This window comes from Oncorhynchus mykiss, chromosome 25, assembly GCF_057628025.1.
Source record: "Oncorhynchus mykiss isolate SJ-2025 chromosome 25, ASM5762802v1, whole genome shotgun sequence".
Lineage (NCBI taxonomy): Eukaryota > Metazoa > Chordata > Actinopteri > Salmoniformes > Salmonidae > Oncorhynchus > Oncorhynchus mykiss.
In genome coordinates this window covers 26,041,641-26,058,591 of record NC_143046.1, presented here as the reverse complement: position 1 = coordinate 26,058,591, position 16,951 = coordinate 26,041,641, and the positions used below count along the sequence as shown (strand labels likewise).

The window sequence follows — 16,951 nt, the reverse complement described above, 5'->3', positions numbered from 1 at the left end:
GCATCCAATAAATGTTGCATTACCGCCACCTACTAGACTGGAGTACAACTCCCTTATACTTTGCTTGAACAAAATAAACAAATACCCAACCATCTAACACAACACTCACAAAAAATAAAAATAAATAACACCACCCTACTCCACTATTTAAATGTATTTAGTCCTACCTCGGGCAAACAACCTGAAAGGATGGGACACCGCCACTTAACACACCCTGTAACTCTTCTGATGTCAAGTCACACACCCAAATACTTCTCTGCAGCTGCCACCACAACCTCAATTTTCTGCAACTTACATTCCATCCCTGCAGTACAGTTGATAACCATTGCTATACATTCTAAAAATCCAATCCTACTGAAAGATATATCACTTGTACTGGTACATATCTACAACTCACACCACTCCTCTCAGGATCTCTCCCCCTTGACCCATTTTCCTCAACTTCCTTCACTGCCTCAGCATACAACTATTTCTGCACTACTCTAACCCTGGAAACCTCAACCTGCTTCTCTCGCGCTGATCATTTCTGATGCCCAGCCCCATGGGCACCCCTGCAATTAACACATACCACTACTTTCCCAATGCTACACATTCCTTTGTCTCATGCCCTGCGGCACACTTCTCACACCTTGGAACCTCCCTCCTACACACCACTGCCACATGCCCATAAGCTTGACACCTGTAACAATGTAATGTGTTCGGCACAAAAGCTTGCACAGGTCTGTGACATCGAGGTGATAATACTGCGAATACGCGGGAACTCGTAAATCTTTTTCTTTGAGGAGAGAATCTCTGTCAAATGTATGTTTCCCAGAGGAAGATATCTGTTACTCTATGGGCCGTTGTGGTTTGGACAAGGCTACTTACATTTGACTATTTTACTTTTAAGATGTGTGTGTGTGTCACAGTTACACCGTTTGACCAACAATTTAAGAAAGGATGAGAATAACTTATTTACAAAGTTTTATTCCTCTCAACATTAAATGAATCAGCAACTAATAGATACATTGAACATAGTACACGTGGGCAGTTATCCCCCCCCCCCCCTCTGATTTTCTAAATAAACCTGCTTCATGTCAAAGGTCTACCTTGCTGCATGAATCTGTTCATGTATTTTCAGGTCCACTTTAGAATAGAATCTGTTCCCACAGTCCGTGCAGTTGTAAGGCCTCTCTGCAGTGTGAAGGACCCGGTGTTTCTCCAAGCCGCTCTGAAGGCTGAAGCTCTTCCCACACTGAGAGCAGCTGAATGCCCTCTCCCTCGTGTGGCGCTGCATGTGTACCCTGAAGTGGCACATGTACACAAAACCCATACCACACTGGGAGCAGGTGAAGGCCTTCTTCCCTGTGTGGTGGTACTTCTGGTGGTCTTTCAGGTTTCGGAGCTGAGGGAAGCTCTTCCCACAGTGTGGGCAGCTGAAGGGTTTGACCCTCAGCTGTGCCGTTGTGTTGATGCTTTCGAGGGCCCCCACAGCATGCTCTGTCCCCTGTGTGGGTATCACTGACCTTGAAAGTAGGAGCTGCTCCTTCCTGATCCATGGTGTTGGAGGTAGTGGAGGCTCCCTGGCCAATGGTGCTGGAGGTAGAGGTGGAGGCTCACTGGCCCATGGTGCTGGAGGAAAAGGCTCACTGGCCCATGGTGCTGGAGGAAGAGACTCACTGGCCCATGGTGCTGGGAGTGGAGGTGGAGGCTGAGGCTCACTGGTCCAAGCCCCAGCATGTGAGCTCAATCTCTGCAGACGACTCAGGCTCACTATGGAGGCATCTGTGGATGTGACCATCTGGGTAACCAGATCCTCCCAGTCATTGGGCTCTTCTTTGATATGGACCACATGGGCCTCCCTCTCGTCCATCCTTTCAGAGACACAGGAAGAGCTGGGTGTGGCCATTTCCTGTGGACCCTTTCTCTCTGGGAGAGTGCTGGGTCCACCTGACTGGAACATCTCCTGTTTGATAACACAACCTTCCTCTGCTCCTGAGGATAGAACAGAAATAAGTTATAGATCCTATATCAGGTGTGTGTGTGTGTTAGTCTGATTAATCAGGCTGTAATACACAATTAATTGGTATATACAGGCTGAATCTAATGCCTGCAAAACTGTGTAAAATGCTCCTTAAAAGCCAGAATAGTGAATACAATTACATTTAAACTCTAGCGGTTGTCTGTGTGGTTTGTTCTTCAGCTGCTCAAAATTTGAGACAAAATATACACAGTTAAGTGCTGTTTTCTACATTTTTTAAAGAGTCAGTAGGTATATGGTTCAGTTCAGCACTGAAGTAAAGTTAGTTTTATATTTGATATCCGGTTCTCTCATCAATAGCTACTGAACCAAGCATGCCATGACAATGAAAAAAAATCTTATTTAAATTAAAAAAGTGGATTGTTCTCCATCCCCCCCGATTCAGAATATAAACATTGTACACCAATAAAAATACCTCTGTGCCGAACCAAACTATATACCTACCGGCTCTTTAAAGTTGGGTAAACAATACTTTTCTGTGGATATTTTGTCAAAATTTTTGAGCAGCTGAAGGACAAACCGCACAGAAACCAGTACACCCTCCGATGAACCATCAAAACAGGCAAAGCGCCAATACAGGACTAAGATCGAATCCTACTACACTGGCTCTGACGCGCATCGGGCTTGCAAATTATTACGGATTACAAAGGGAAACCCAGCTGCAAGCTGCCCAGTGACACGAGCCTACCGGGAGCTAAATGCCTTCTATGCTTGCTACAAGGCAAGCAACACTGATCCATGCATGAGAGCACTAGCTGTTCCGGACAACTGTGTGATCACGCTCTCCGTAGCCGATGTGAGTAAGACCTTTAAACAGGTTAACATTCACAAGGCCGCAGGGCCAGACGGAGTACGAGGACGCGTACTCGGAGCATGCGTTGACCCGCTAGCATGTGTCTTCACTGACATTTTCAACCTCTCCCTGACCCAGTCTGTAATACCTACATGTTTTAAGCAGATCACCATAGTCCCTGTGCCCAAGAACGCCAAGGTCTAAATGACTATCGCCCCATAGCCATGAAATGCTCTGAAAGGCTGGGCATGGTTCACATCAACACCATCATCCCAGACACTCTGGACCCACTCCAATTCGCATACCGCCCCAACAGATCCACAGATGACACAATCTCTATTGCACTCCACACTGCCCTTTCCCACTTGGACAAGAGGAAGACCTATGTGAGAATGCTGTTCCTTGACTACAGCGCAGCATTCAACACCATAGTGCCCTCTAAGCCCATCACCAAGCTAAGGACCCTGGGACTGAACACCTCCCTCTGCAACTGGATCCTGGACTTTCTGACGGGCCACCCCCAGGCGGTAAGGGTAGGCAACAACACATCCGCAACGCTGACCCTCAACACGGGGGCCCCTCAGGGGTGTGTGCTTAGGGTTGTGTGCTTCCGCTCCTGTACTGAAATCAAATAAAATTGTATTTATCACATGCTTCGTGAACAACAGGTGAGGACTAACAGTGAAATGCTTACACAACAACGCAGAGAAAATAAAATATAGAAAAATTGAAAAGTAAAGCACATAATAATAAATAATAGATACACAATGAGTAATGATAACTTGGCTACAGGGTACCAGTAGAGTCAATGTGCAGTGGTACACGGTAATAGATGGAAAATATGTACATTTAACTAGGAATAAAACTACAGATAGTAAACAGTACCCGCAGCAGCAGCATATGTGATGAGTCAAAAAAGTGTGTGGGGAGGGGGGCGGTATACCGTATTTTATGACATACCTGTATTGATGCAGGTACCGGTTTGGGTTTTTACTTTACCTTCTATGCCAATATTTGAATGTTTAGTTTGTTAACTGTGATACGCCATGTGTAATGTCAATTTTTATAGTTTACTTCGCTACTTGAGTCATCTCTCTCCGCTCTTTCTCTCCCTGCCACTTTCCACACAGACTCCGAAGCCACTAGCTAGCAGTCAGCTATCCTTTGCTAGCGGTCATCAGCTACCTTGATCCCGGACAACTCTCGCCAGTCTGTACAGCGTGACTCAAACCAGAGCTAGTCGGACTTATTCTCCTCGATATCTCCGGATTCCTACCGCAAGCTCTGAACTTTTTTTTATTTATATGATATTTTTTTATTTATTTTTCCCACCTAGAATTATAGCAGTTAACGACCCCTGAACGCACAGCCACTTTTCTGCGGCCCGATAGCTATCTTAAGCACATTGGACTGCTGACTTAAGAGGCCCTTCGGACATATTTCTTCCGCCACTATACATATTTTGCCAATTGGCCTGGTTTACCACACGGAGCCCTGCTGATCCGTCCGCTGATATAACTGCACGAGGGGGGCACAACAGACTTCCCACCGTCGGGTCATCCCTCTAAGGCCTTTCTGTTAGCCTGCTAGCCCCGTGCCGCTAGCTGCCTGAAGCCACGCACTGGACTTGTATGATTACCCGGCTACGCATGCCTTTCCCTAATGTCACCATGCCGTGTCGATTGCTGTTCTGTTTTGTAACTATTGTTTTATTTCACTGTTGAGGCTCTAGCACTGCTCAACACCCCCCACACACGCAGTGACATCACCTGGTTTAAATGCTATTTCTAGAGACAATATCTCTTATTATCACTATATGCACAGGTTTACCCCCACTGTATTCACATCCTACTATACCTTTGTCTGTACATTATGCCTTGAATATATTCTACCGTCCCCAGAAATCTGCTCCTTTAACTCTCTGTTCTGAAAGTACTAGGCGTCCAGTTCTGTTAGCCTTTAGCCGTATACTTATCCTACTCCTCCTCTGTTCCTCTGGTGATGTAGAGGTTAATCCAGGCCCTGCAGTGTCTACCTCCACTCCCATCCCCCAGGCTCTCTCATTTGTTGACTTTTGCAACCGTAAAAGCCTTGGTTTCATGCATGTTAACATTAGAAGCCTCCTCCCTAAGTTTGTTTTATTCACTGCCCTAGCACACTCCACCAATCCGGATGTCCTAGCCGTGTCTGAATCTTGGCTTAGGAAGACCACCAAAAACCTTGACATTTCCATTCCTAACTATAACATTTTCCGACAAGATAGAACTGCCAAAGGGGGCGGTGTTTCAATTTACTGCAAAGATAGCCTGCAGAGTTCTGTCCTACTATCCAGGTCTGTACCCAAACAATTTGAGCTTCTACTTCTAAAAATGAACCTTTCCAGAAACAAGTCTCTCACCGTTGCCGCTTGCTATAGACCACCCTCTGCCCCCAGCTGTGCTCTCGACACCATATGTGATTTGATTGCCCCCCATCTATCTTCTGAGCTCCTGCTGCTAGGTGACCTAAACAGGGACATGCTTAACACCCCGGCCATCCTACAATCTAAGCTTGATGCCCTCAATCTCACACAACTTATCAATTAACCTACCAGATATAACCCCAAATCCGTAAACACGGGCACCCTCATAGATATCATCCTAACTAACTCACCCTCCAAACACACCTCTGATGTTTTCAACCAAGATCACTGCCTCATTGCCTGCATCTGTAATGGGTCTGCGAGCAAACGACCACCCCTCATCAAATTCAAATTCACGCACTTGTCAAGACAACATACCTGGTCATCTACTATCTCTGATATGGAGGACTCACTAAACACAAATGCTTTATATGTAAATTATGTCTGAGTGTTGGAGTGTGCCCCTGGCTATTCGTAAATAAAATGTTAAAAAATAAAATGGTGCCATCTGGTTCGCTTAACATAGGGAATTTGAAATTATTTATACTTTAACTTCTGATACTTAAATACATTTTATCAATTACATTTACTTTTGATACTTAAGTATATTTAAAACCAAAAACGTTCAAACTTTTACTCAAGTAGTATTTTACTGGGTGACTTTCACTTTTACTTGAGTCATTTTCTATTAACAGATCTTTACTTTTACTCAAGTATGACAATTGGGTACTTTTTCCACCACTGCAACTGAGTGCAGGACATGCAGAAATGATAAGTGCTGAAATTTGTTTTGGTTGAAGCTGAATTTACTTAAAACAATCAGAATGGAGAAATACTAATTGAAATCACTTAGAATGTATGTGTTGACACCCTAGGATCACTCACTACTCATGAAGCAAATGTAGAACTTATATTATTCAAAAACTAAAAATACTCTTCAATTTAAAAAAAATACTGTGATATAATATTTTGTCCATATTGCCCAGCCCTAAAACTTGGTTAATAAGTACCGCTTTCCATGCGGTAGCATAGGGCCTTCCTCTGACATAATCTGGTATAAAGGTCCTGACTGGAAGGGAGCTCGGCCCAAGTGATGTACTGGGCTGTACGCACTACCCTCTGTAACGCCTTGCAGTCGGATGCCAAGCAGTTGCCATACCAAGTGATGATGCAGCCAGTCAAGATGCTCTTAATGGCGCAGCCGTAGAACTTTTTGAGGATCTGAGGGCCCATGCCAAATATTTTCAGCCTCCTGGGGGGGAATAGGCATTGTTGTTCCCTCTTCACGACTGTGTTGGTGTGTTTGGACCAGTGGAGGCTGCTGAGGGAAGGACGGCTCATAATAATGGCTGGAACGAAGCAAATGGAATGCATGGAAACCATGTGTTTGATACCATTCCTCTGATTCCGCTCCAGCCATTACCACGAGCCCGTCCTCCCCCATTAAGGTGCCACCAACCTCCTGTGGTTTGGACCATGATAGATCCTTAGTGATGTGGACACTGAGGACCTTGAAGCGCTCCACCTGCTACACTATGGCCCTGTCGGTGTGAATGGGGGCTTGCTCAGCCCTCCGTTTCCTATAGCTCCGTTGTCTTGCTCAGATTGAGGGAGAGGTTGTTGTAATGGCACGACACTGACATATTTCTGACCTACTGCCTATAGGCTGTCTTATCGTCGTCGGTGATCAGGCCTACCACAACCGTGTCAAGCAGCTCGATCACTGGGGCCAAGCTCCCTGCCCTCCAAGACCTCTTTACCAGGCAGTGTCAGAGGAAGGCCCTAAAACTGGTCAAAGACTCCAGCCACCTAAATCATAGACTGTTCTCTCTGCTACCACATGACAAGTGGTACCAATGCAAAGTCTGGAACCAACAGGACCCTGAAGACTGCTTAAGAGTTAGTCCGGGTAGCTATTGGGTAACTATTTTGCTATCCTGATTAGTGTTGTCACGATACCAGAATTTTGACTTCGATACCAGGTTTAGTATCACAATACATCTCGATACCACAAAAAAAAGGCATATTAGCCTAGTCACTTGATCCAGACAGAGCAGTAGCTGAGTTTCTGTTTAATTGTTGGGCATTTTTTTGTTCAATATCATTATTATAATATAATTTTTTTTAGAGCCATGTTTGCATTAATTGAATCAATTATACAATCAATTTGACTTTGTTTTTACCAATCTAACTACAAACAACATAATGGTAATCATTTATTTTAATGGTAAATCTCTATTTACACGGAATATTCTGACTCATCATATATGCTGCTGCAACTGTTGATGGTCTGTCAGTTTATTCCGAGTTATATGTACATATCTACCTCAAATACCTCTTACCCCTGCACATAAACGCGGTACTGGTACCACGTGTATATAGCCATGTTATTACCTCATACCCCTGCACATCGACTCGGTACTGGTACCCCTTGTTTATAGCCAAGTTATTACCTCGTACCCCTGCACATTGACTCGGTACTCCTACCCTGTGTATATAGCCATGTTATTACCTCGTACCCCTGCACATCGACTCGGTACTGGTACCCCTTGTTTATAGCCAAGTTATCATTACTCATTGTGTATCTATTATTACGTGGTACTTTTTTATTATTTGCAAATGTTATTTTTCTCTGCACTGTTGGGAAAGATTTGGAAGCATTTCACTGTTAGCCCACACACCTGTTGTTTACGAAGCATGTGATCAATAGAATTAGATTTTAATTTGAGTACATTTAAATGAAATTATATTCATATTCTGGCTTGTAAGGAAAATGTACACGATTTTGCAGGTATATGTTTCAGGCTGTATATACCAATTAATTGTGTATTACAGCCTGATTAATCAGACTGTGTGTGTGTGTGTGTATGTATATATATATATATATATATCTCCTCACTCACCTAACAGAGCCTCTTCCCTCTTCTCTGTGTCTCCAGCACAACCACATCTTCTACACAACACCCTCTGCTCTCTCTCTTCCCTCTTCTTTTTCTGCTCTCTCTCTTCAACTTCCCTCCTCTTCCTCTCCTCCTCGCCGTCCCTCCATCTCTGCTCACACTGCTGCAGCCTCTCCTTCAAGATTTCCACTTCCCGCTTGCTCCCGGTCACTTCCTTCAGGAAGCTGTCCTTCACCAGCCGAGTGATCTCATGCACAGCAGTTTTGAGGACCGTTTCCATGACTCCATTGAGCTGGTACTGGAAGGTGAGGATGGCCTCTGACATAACTGCAACAACATCAATCCAATACTGGAAAATCAACCCCCCTTCCCTTATTGGTACCAGTCCAAGAGTTCACAGACAGTCTTCTATGGATGAGCTGCCCCCCTTGTTTCCCAGTTTGGTTTACTATAATGGAAAGACTTGGATTTAGCCTCCTACAGATCGCACCAGTGCCCAGTCAGGTCTCTCTTCCTCCTAGAAACAGGGGCAAACTGTCAAATACACCAAATGTGGTCTTGATGTGCCTCAAATATCTTGTCAGTTATAGGCAGCTCACTTACCAATGATTTAGCGCAGCAACATGCTCGTAACTAACAAATTAATAAACCCGTACACCCTTTTTTACTTGTGGGTAGGTGGTATGCATGTATCAAACTTGCTAGCTAGCTTTAGCTACAGATAATAACACAGTGTAGTACTGCAGAAGGTCTGTCCATTTCACACAATATTCTTACCACTTCCCAAACGTTATGTTGTTCGTCATAAAAATCAGCTAGTTACAAATATCCTCTCTCTCCTAGAACTGTACACATACGTATCAAAGACAGGTGGCTAGCTAGCTACTGGAATAAGCTAACAGCTACTAGATAGACGGTTATAACAAAGATAGAACTAACCCAAGAAGGTTCAGTGTCTTTTAGAGTGTGAGCAAATGAAGCATAGTGGGCAGATCAAGCAAGGAAGAAACCAAGCACGAGCTAGCGATATCCTATAGGCACGTTGTAGCATTATTTCCGTATTTCCGTTAGGGAACGCCCCTCTGTGAAGTGCGCGTGTGCACAAACTCGATTCGACCTTACATCGAGTTATTTAAAACGAGAGCATGTTGTCAAAGCGTCAAGTCTATAAAACCTAGTGCACTGTGTTCGTAGCAGATTTTAGTTTTGAGACCAGGAAAGGTATTCAGATCAGACGTTTCATTCATTAGAAAATCAGACCAGTTTAACCTAGCTCACACTACCCGCAACTAGACTTCCTCTCACTACCATATTTGGTGGTGAGAAAACATTCTAAATGGATGCTTCACCTTTATAGCCCCTGTGACGTGTCGGTTTACCTCTGTCTTTGGCTAGACTGGAGAAGGTTGGGTCCCGTCCCTTTGCTCTGTGACATCGAGGTGATCATACTGCGAATGCAATTGCGCAGAACTCGTACATATTTTTCTTCAATGTTGGAATCTCTGTCACATAACACAGTAACATAACTTTCTCTGGGAAATAACTACATTTATGTGCCGTTTTGATTAGGACAAGGCCACTTACTTATTACTCTTTTACTTAAGATAAGTCTTTGTGTATGTATGTAACAGTTAACACCGTGAGCAATAAGTTATTAAGAAAGGATGAGAATAATTTCTTCAGTGTTTTATTCCTTTCAACATTAAAATGCATCAGCATTTGAACATAGTATACATGGGCAGTTATTTCCACCCTCCAATTTTCCAAATTAAACTGCTCCACCTCAAAGGTCTACCTTGCACTGGATTTGTTCATGCCTTTTCAGGTCCGATCTAGAATAGAATCTGTTACCACAGTCCGTGCAGTGGTAAGGTCTCTCTGCAGTGTGAATGACCCTGTGTCTCTTCAAGCCGCTCTGAAGGCTAAAGCTTTTTCCACACTGAGAGCAGCTGAACGGCCTCTCCCCCGTATGGCACTGCATGTGTACCCTGAGGTGGCACATGTACACAAAACCCTTACCACACTGGGAGCAGGTGAAGGCCTTCTTCCCTGTGTGGTGGTACTTCTGGTGGTCTTTCAGGTTTCGGAGCTGAGGGAAGCTCTTCCCACAGTGTGGGCAGCTGTAGGGTTTGACATGTGCCGTTGTGTTCATGCGCAGGCCATTGGGACTGGTCTCGAGGGCCCCCACAGCATGCCTTGTCCCCTGGTTGGGTATCATTGACCTTGGGAGAAAGTGCTGCTCCTTCCTGGTCCATGGTGTTGGAGGTAGAGGTGAAGGCTCCCTGGCCAGAGGTGCTAGAGGAAGAGGTTCCCTGGACCATGGTGCTGGAGGTTGAAGATCACTGGCCCATGATGCTGGGAGTGGAGGCTGAGGCTCACTGGTCCATGCCCCAGGATTTGAGCTCAATCTCTGTAGACGACTCAGGCTCATTATGGGAGAATCTGTGGATGTGACCATCTGGTTTACCAAGTCCCCCCATTCATCAGGTTCCTCTTTGATATGGACCACATGGTCTTCCCTTTCTACCATCCTCTCAGAGACACAGGAAGAGCCAGACGGGGCTGTATCCTGTGGACCCTCTCCCGCGCTGGGTCCATCTGGCTGGAACATCTCCGGTTTGATATCAAAACCTTTCTCTGCTCCTGAGGACAGAACCAAACACAGTCAGAGATTCTATATTGTGTGTGTGCGTGTGTGTGTGTGTGTGTGGATCTCACCTAACAGTCTCTCTTCTCTCTCCTCAGTGTCTCCAGCACAACCACATCTCCTACACACACCCCCCTGCTCCGTCTCTTCCCTTTTCTTTCTTTGCTCTTTCTCTTCAACTTCCCTCCTCTGCCGCTCCTTCTCTCCATCACTCCATCTCTGCTCACACTGCTGTAGCCTCTCCTTCAAGATTTCCACTTCCTGCTTGCCACCTGTCACTTCTTCCAGGAAGTTGTCCTTCACCAGCCGGGTGATCTCATGCACAGCGGTTTTGAGGACTGTTTCCATGACTCCATTGAGCTGGTACTGGAAGGTGAGGATGGCCTCTGACATAGTTGCAACACTGGAAAATCCAATACCAGTCCCAAAGTTCATAGCCAGTCTTCTACGGATGAGCTGCCCTCCTTGTTTCCCAGTTTGTTTCACTACAAGGGACAGACTGGGATTTAGCCTCCTCCAGATCACACCAGTGTCCAGAGAGTGAGGGATCTTCCTCCTGGAAACAGAGGCAATCTGTCAAATACCAAATGTGGTCTTGATGTGGCTCTAATACCTTGTCAGTAATAGCAAGCACACCTACCAATGATTTAGGCCAGAAACATGCTTGTAACAAACAATTAAGAAACCCTTACTTACAGTGGTTTACACAATACCCCATAATGACAAAGCGAAAAACTGTTTTTTTTTTTTTAATTGTTGCAAATAAAAAAATAGAAATACCTTATTTACGTAAGTATTCAGACCCTTTGCTATGGGACTCAAAGTCGAGATCAGGTGCATCCTGTTACCATTGATCATCCTTGAGATGTTTCTACAACTTGATTCGAGTCCCCCTGGGGTATGTTCAATTGATTGGACATAATTTGGAAAGGCACACACCTGTCTATATAAGGTCCCTCAGTTGACAGTGCATGTCAGAAAAAAAAGCAAGCCATGAGGTTGAAGGAATTGTCCATAGAGCTCCGAGGCATAAATGTGGGGAAGGGTACCAAAAAAATGTCTGCAACATTGAAGGTCCCCAAGAACACAGTGGCCTCCATCATTCTTAAATGGAAGAAGTTTGGAACCACCAAGACTCTTCCTAGAGCTGGCTGCCCAGCAAAACTGACCAATCGAGGGAGAAGGGCCTTGATCAGGGAGGTGACCAAGAACCCAATGGTCACTCTGACAGAGCTCCAGAGTTCCTCTGTGGAGATGGGAGAACCTCCCAGAAGGACAACCATCTTTGCAGCAGTCCGCCAATCAGGCCTTTATGGTAGAGTGGACAGACAGAAGCCACTCCTCAATAAAAGGCACATGACAGCCTGCTTGGAGTGTGCCAAAAGGCACCTAAAGGACTCAGACCATGAGAAACAAGATTCTGTGGTCTGATGAAACCAAGATTGAACTCTTTGGCCTGAAAGTCAAGCATTTAATCTGTAGGAAACCTTGCACCATCCCTACGATGAAGAATGTTGGTGGCAGCACCATGCTCTGGGCATGTTTTTCAGCGACAGGGATTGGGAGACTAGTCAGGATGGGGGAAAGATGAACTGAGCAAAGTACAGAGATCCTTCCTGAAAACCTGCTCAGGACCTCAGACTGGGGGTGAAGGTTCACCTTCCAACAGGACAACGACCCTAAGCACACAGTCAAGACAACACAGGAGTGGCTTCGGGACCAGTCTCTGAATGTCCCAGTCAGAGCCCAGACATGAACATCTCTGGAGAGACTTGAAAATAGCAGTGCAGCGATGCTCCCCATCCAACCTGACAGAGCTTGAGAGGATCTGCAGAGAATAATTGGAAAACTCCCCAAATACAGGTGTGCCAAGCTTCTAGTGTCATACCCAAGAAAACTTAATGCTGCAATCGCTGCCAAAGGTGCTTCAACAAAGTACTGAGTAAAGGGTCTGTGACTAGGGGGCGGTATTTTCATTTTTGGAAAAATAACGTTCCCGTAGTAAACAGGATATTTTGAAAGGACAAGATGCTAGAATATGCATATAATTGACAGCTTAGGATAGAAAACTCTAAAGTTTCCAAAACTGTAAAAATATTGTCTGTGAGTATAACAGAACTGATGTTGCAGGCGAAAGCCTGAGAAAAATCCAATCCGGAAGTGAATGGGCTATTAACCAGATTACTTTTTCTCCGTATTCCCCAAGGTGTCTACAGCATTGTGACGTAGTTTTACGCATATATGTAAGCCGTAAGCGGCTACATTGTGCAAGTGGTCACCTGATGCTCATAGAGTGATTCTCGTGTAAAATACAGAGGTAGCCATTAATCCAATCGGTCCTACTGAAAAACAAATTTTCCTGGTGGATATATTATCGAATAGATATTTGAAAAACACCTTGAGGATTGATTATAAACAACGTTTGTCATGTTTCTGTCGATATTATGGAGCTAATTTGGAATATTTTTCGGGGTTTTCGTGACTGCAATTTCCGGGCGATTTCTCAGCCAAAAGTGAAGAACAACCGGAGCTTTTTCGCCTACAAAAATAATATTTTGGGAAAAAAGGAACATTGACTATCTAACTGGGAGTCTCGTGAGTGAAAACATCCAAAGCTCATCAAAGGTAAACGATTTCATTCGATTGCTTTTCTGATTTCCGTGACCAAGTTACCTGCTGATAGCTGGACAAAATGTTATGCTAGCTTGTCTAGCTTTGGCTGTAAAGCATATTTTGAAAATCTGAGATGACAGGGTGGTTAACAAAAGGCTAAGAGCTGTGTCTCAATATATTTCATTTGTGATTTTCATGAATAGGAATATTTTCGAATAATATTTATGTCCGTTGCGTTATGCTAATTAGTGTCAGTCGATGATTACGCTCCCTCATGCGGGATGGGGAGTCACTAGAGGTTAATACTTACGTAGATGTGATATTTCAGTTATTTTTAATACATTTGCAAACATTCCTAAAAAATATTTTTGCTTTGTCATTATGAGGTATTGTGTGTAGATTGAGGCAGGAACACAATTGAATCAATTTGAGAATAAAGCTGTAACATAGCAAAATTTAGAAAACGTCAAGGGGTCTGATTACTTTCCGAAAGCACTGTACATCACTTTTGGCTGTGGCTAGGTGTACCAAATAATGCATTTCAAGTGTTCTAGTTAACGTAAACTCACCCCATTCCGTACAAATGTGCGCAACCGCAAATTTCAAACAAGGCTACAAAGAAAACTAATGGGACTGAAGCGACTGTGTTGACTTCAAAATCGGGGGCGTGAACTAGGTTTCTATTCAAGCGTTGATCGACATGGTAATGGCTCTATAGTATTGGAGAAAAGTTGAAAAAAACGGACCCTCCATTACATCGTGGTGTGTCATGTCGTAATGTACAGCACGCATAAAGCAACTATGTATGTCTTACAATCTCACTCCATCAGGTGTAGCACTTCTATCATCCTTTAAAAACAAGAAATGGACAGTAATGGGGTAAGGGGGATACCTAGTCATTTTTGCATCATCGTTGCATGCATCATCATTCTCAAAGCCGCTGTTTACGTCTAAGATCACTTTAGCACATCCCTAAAAACCAGATTCAAATTCGACACAAACCTTCAAATAGGTATGTAATGACACATTATATAAAAACTCTTTATAGTGTTTTATTTACATTTTAGAGGCGATAAGGTGATAGGTAGGACAGATCGAGTGGGGAAAAAACTATTTTATTAAACTAAAAACCTTCTCACTATCACCCATTAATTTCGCTTCCCCACCCCCATTTAAAAAAAGACCCGACGGGGCTCATTGCCTGCTTGAATTATGCAGAAACGGGTAGTGTTTAGGTCATGTAATTGATTATGTTGGAAAGGAGAGCAATTGTGCTTTACAATGGTATTGACATTACAGTTGATCTGGAAGTATTACGTTTTTGGGGCGCTCAAATAAGGCCAATTGTACGGACCAAGGCGATGTACGAGTTTACGTTAGTAGATGCTTTTGGCAACGCGTGTTGTGACAAAACGTCAAGGGTCATCCTATTAAACACACTTTTCAAACATGGGTCTGTTGTTGACCCACTCCCTCCCTGTTTACCTCATGTCAAAATAAAAGTCCTGCAAGCGCGACATATGTGGATAAATAAGGAATAACTTGTGGGCTAATTTTATTTTTGACATGAGGTAAGGTTAGGCAGAGAGGAAGACCCACGTTTGGGAAGTATATTTAATAATTGGTTCCTTTAGATATAGGTCTCAAATTCCCCCGTCTTAATGACTAACCATCCTGCCCACCTCCACAGTACGTTTAACTGGAATTATATTTAACTCCTGGCACGGACCGTTTTTGTGCAACCCGATACTGTAGAAAGCAAGGCTAAATGTGTAAATACACCCGCGTTGCTAACCAGACCTAGCTAAACAGCTACTGATAGTAACATGGAGTTGTGTAGCAGCTTTCTGACCATTTGACTCAAAAAATATATACTTACCACTTTCCAAACGTTGTTTTTTGTTGTGCTAAAACACATCAACTAGTTACATACATTATAGCTATGTCTCTTAGAACTATAAACAGAGGTAAAAGAGAAAGGTAGCAACTGTATTTTTTTAAAGATGTCACGTTTTATACCGGAACTCCGAGGCATACGTAGAAATCGATAAGCAGTTTATTTCGAAGCAGTGTGCTGTCTCTTGTTTCGCTGTGTTAGAAGCACGTGATCAATGACGCCCGAAGCTTCGTTTTGTCGAACAACCACGTAACATGCTGACCAGACCCAACACGTCACGTGCGCGAACGTCGCAAAATGAATGTAGAAATCCATGTTATTCAATTATTGCATCCACACTGCTCGAGTACGCCAACGAGCATTTGCGTTGCCAAGGACTAAAATAGAACTCCTTTCTATTTCTGATGCAGATCGCGCTGAAAGTCCTGCCTCTACCATCTCCTCATTGGTTTATAGAAGCAGGTACCCACGTGCCATCTCCTCGTGGGTTATACAAACTTTGTTGCAGGTTGTCGTGGTAATACAATGAAAGTTTAGATGAGATCATATAAGTTCAAAGATGAAAAAGCCTGGAAGGAGAGATGACTAGAAACGATTCGGTTGGCCGTTTTATGTGTGGATTAATTGTCGGAGTAGAGGTCCTTGTGCATTTCAGATAAAATAACAACTTGATGTTTATATCCCAGGACAAATTAGCTAGCAACAGCAAGCTAGCTAAATAGGACAAATTAACCTTAGCTAGCAAGTGCAAGCTAACTAGCTAAATTGCCATACATGTTTAATGCTTTTTGACCTGTCCACAAATGAATGTCATTGGTTCAGAGTCTGTTTTGATATTTTAACCTGCTTTGTCTCCCTCAATGTGAGGAAGACAAAGGAGCTGATTGTGGACTACAGTAAAAGGCAGGCCGAACAAGCCCCCATTAACATCAACGAGGCTGAAGAGGAGCGGGTCGAGAGTTTCAAGTTCCTTGGTGTCCACATCACCAACGATCATTGTCCACCAAGACAGTCGTGAAGAGGGCACGGCAAAACCTTTTCCCCCCTCAGGGGACTGAAAAGATTTGGCATGAGCCCCCAGATCCTCAAAAAGTTATACAGCTTCACATTCGAGAGCATCCTGACCAGTTGCATCACCGCCTGGTATGGCAACTGCTCGGCATCTGACCGTAAGGCCCTACAGAGGATAGTGCGTACAACCCAGTACATCACTAGGGCCAAGCTTCCTGCCATCCAGGACCTATATAATAGGCGGTGTCAGAGGAAAGCCCATAAAATTGTCAGACTCCAGTCACCCAAGTCATAGACTTTTTTCTATGCTGCCGCATGACAAGCGGTACCGGAGCGCCAAGTCTAGGACCAAAAGGCTCCTTAACAGCTTCTATCCCCAAGCCATAAATACAATTAATCAAATGGCCACTGGACTATTACATTGACCCCCCCCCCCCCATTTGTTTTGTACACTGATGCTACTCGCTGTTCATTATCTATGCATTGTCACTTCACCCCTACCTACATGTACAAATGACCTCAACTAACCTGTACCCCTGTACACTGACTCGGTACCGGTACCTCTTGTATATAGCCTCGATATTGTTATATTATTGCGTTACTTGTTGTGTTACTTTTTATAATTTTTTGAATATTTTTTTACTTTAAAGCTTCGTTTCCCCATCACTA

General features: G+C 43.9%; 2 protein-coding genes across 4 annotated transcripts; both read right to left on the bottom strand.

The window, feature by feature from the left end:
- Positions 1–950: 950 nt before the first annotated feature.
- LOC110504845 (uncharacterized) lies at positions 951–9,507 on the bottom strand. 3 transcript variants are annotated; one of them, XM_021583692.3, is made up of 3 exons: positions 9,054–9,507; positions 8,118–8,631; positions 951–1,974 (listed from the first exon to the last, which is right to left on the bottom strand). In XM_021583692.3, the coding sequence occupies exons 2-3, from the start codon at positions 8,437–8,439 to the stop codon at positions 1,085–1,087; spliced, it is 1,212 nt and encodes a 403-aa protein (XP_021439367.1). In that variant the 5' UTR covers positions 8,440–8,631; positions 9,054–9,507; the 3' UTR covers positions 951–1,084. The 3 variants fall into 3 exon arrangements, with proteins under 3 accessions (XP_021439367.1, XP_021439366.1, XP_021439368.1); XM_021583691.3 differs by having other exon boundaries at positions 8,718–9,420; XM_021583693.3 differs by having other exon boundaries at positions 8,892–9,187.
- A 278-nt stretch (positions 9,508–9,785) lies between these two features.
- On the bottom strand, positions 9,786–15,698 carry LOC110504843 (uncharacterized). The gene is made up of 3 exons (XM_021583690.3): positions 15,254–15,698; positions 10,833–11,317; positions 9,786–10,757 (listed from the first exon to the last, which is right to left on the bottom strand). Exons 2-3 carry the CDS (start codon positions 11,194–11,196, stop codon positions 9,898–9,900), a joined length of 1,224 nt encoding a protein of 407 aa, XP_021439365.2. The 5' UTR covers positions 11,197–11,317; positions 15,254–15,698; the 3' UTR covers positions 9,786–9,897.
- Between the last annotated feature and the right edge of the window lie 1,253 nt (positions 15,699–16,951).

Excerpts from the sequence above, each read along its gene's own strand:
- LOC110504845 (XM_021583692.3), bottom strand. The coding sequence starts at position 8,439 with ATGTCAGAGGCCATCCTCACCTTCCAGTACCAGCTCAATGGAGTCATG. Across the intron at positions 1,975-8,117 it reads GAGGGAAGAGGCTCTGTTAG|GAGCAGAGGAAGGTTGTGTT; the intron begins GTGAGTGAGGAG and ends TTCTATCCTCAG.
- LOC110504843 (XM_021583690.3), bottom strand. The coding sequence starts at position 11,196 with ATGAACTTTGGGACTGGTATTGGATTTTCCAGTGTTGCAACTATGTCA. Across the intron at positions 10,758-10,832 it reads GAGAGAAGAGAGACTGTTAG|GAGCAGAGAAAGGTTTTGAT; the intron begins GTGAGATCCACA and ends TTCTGTCCTCAG.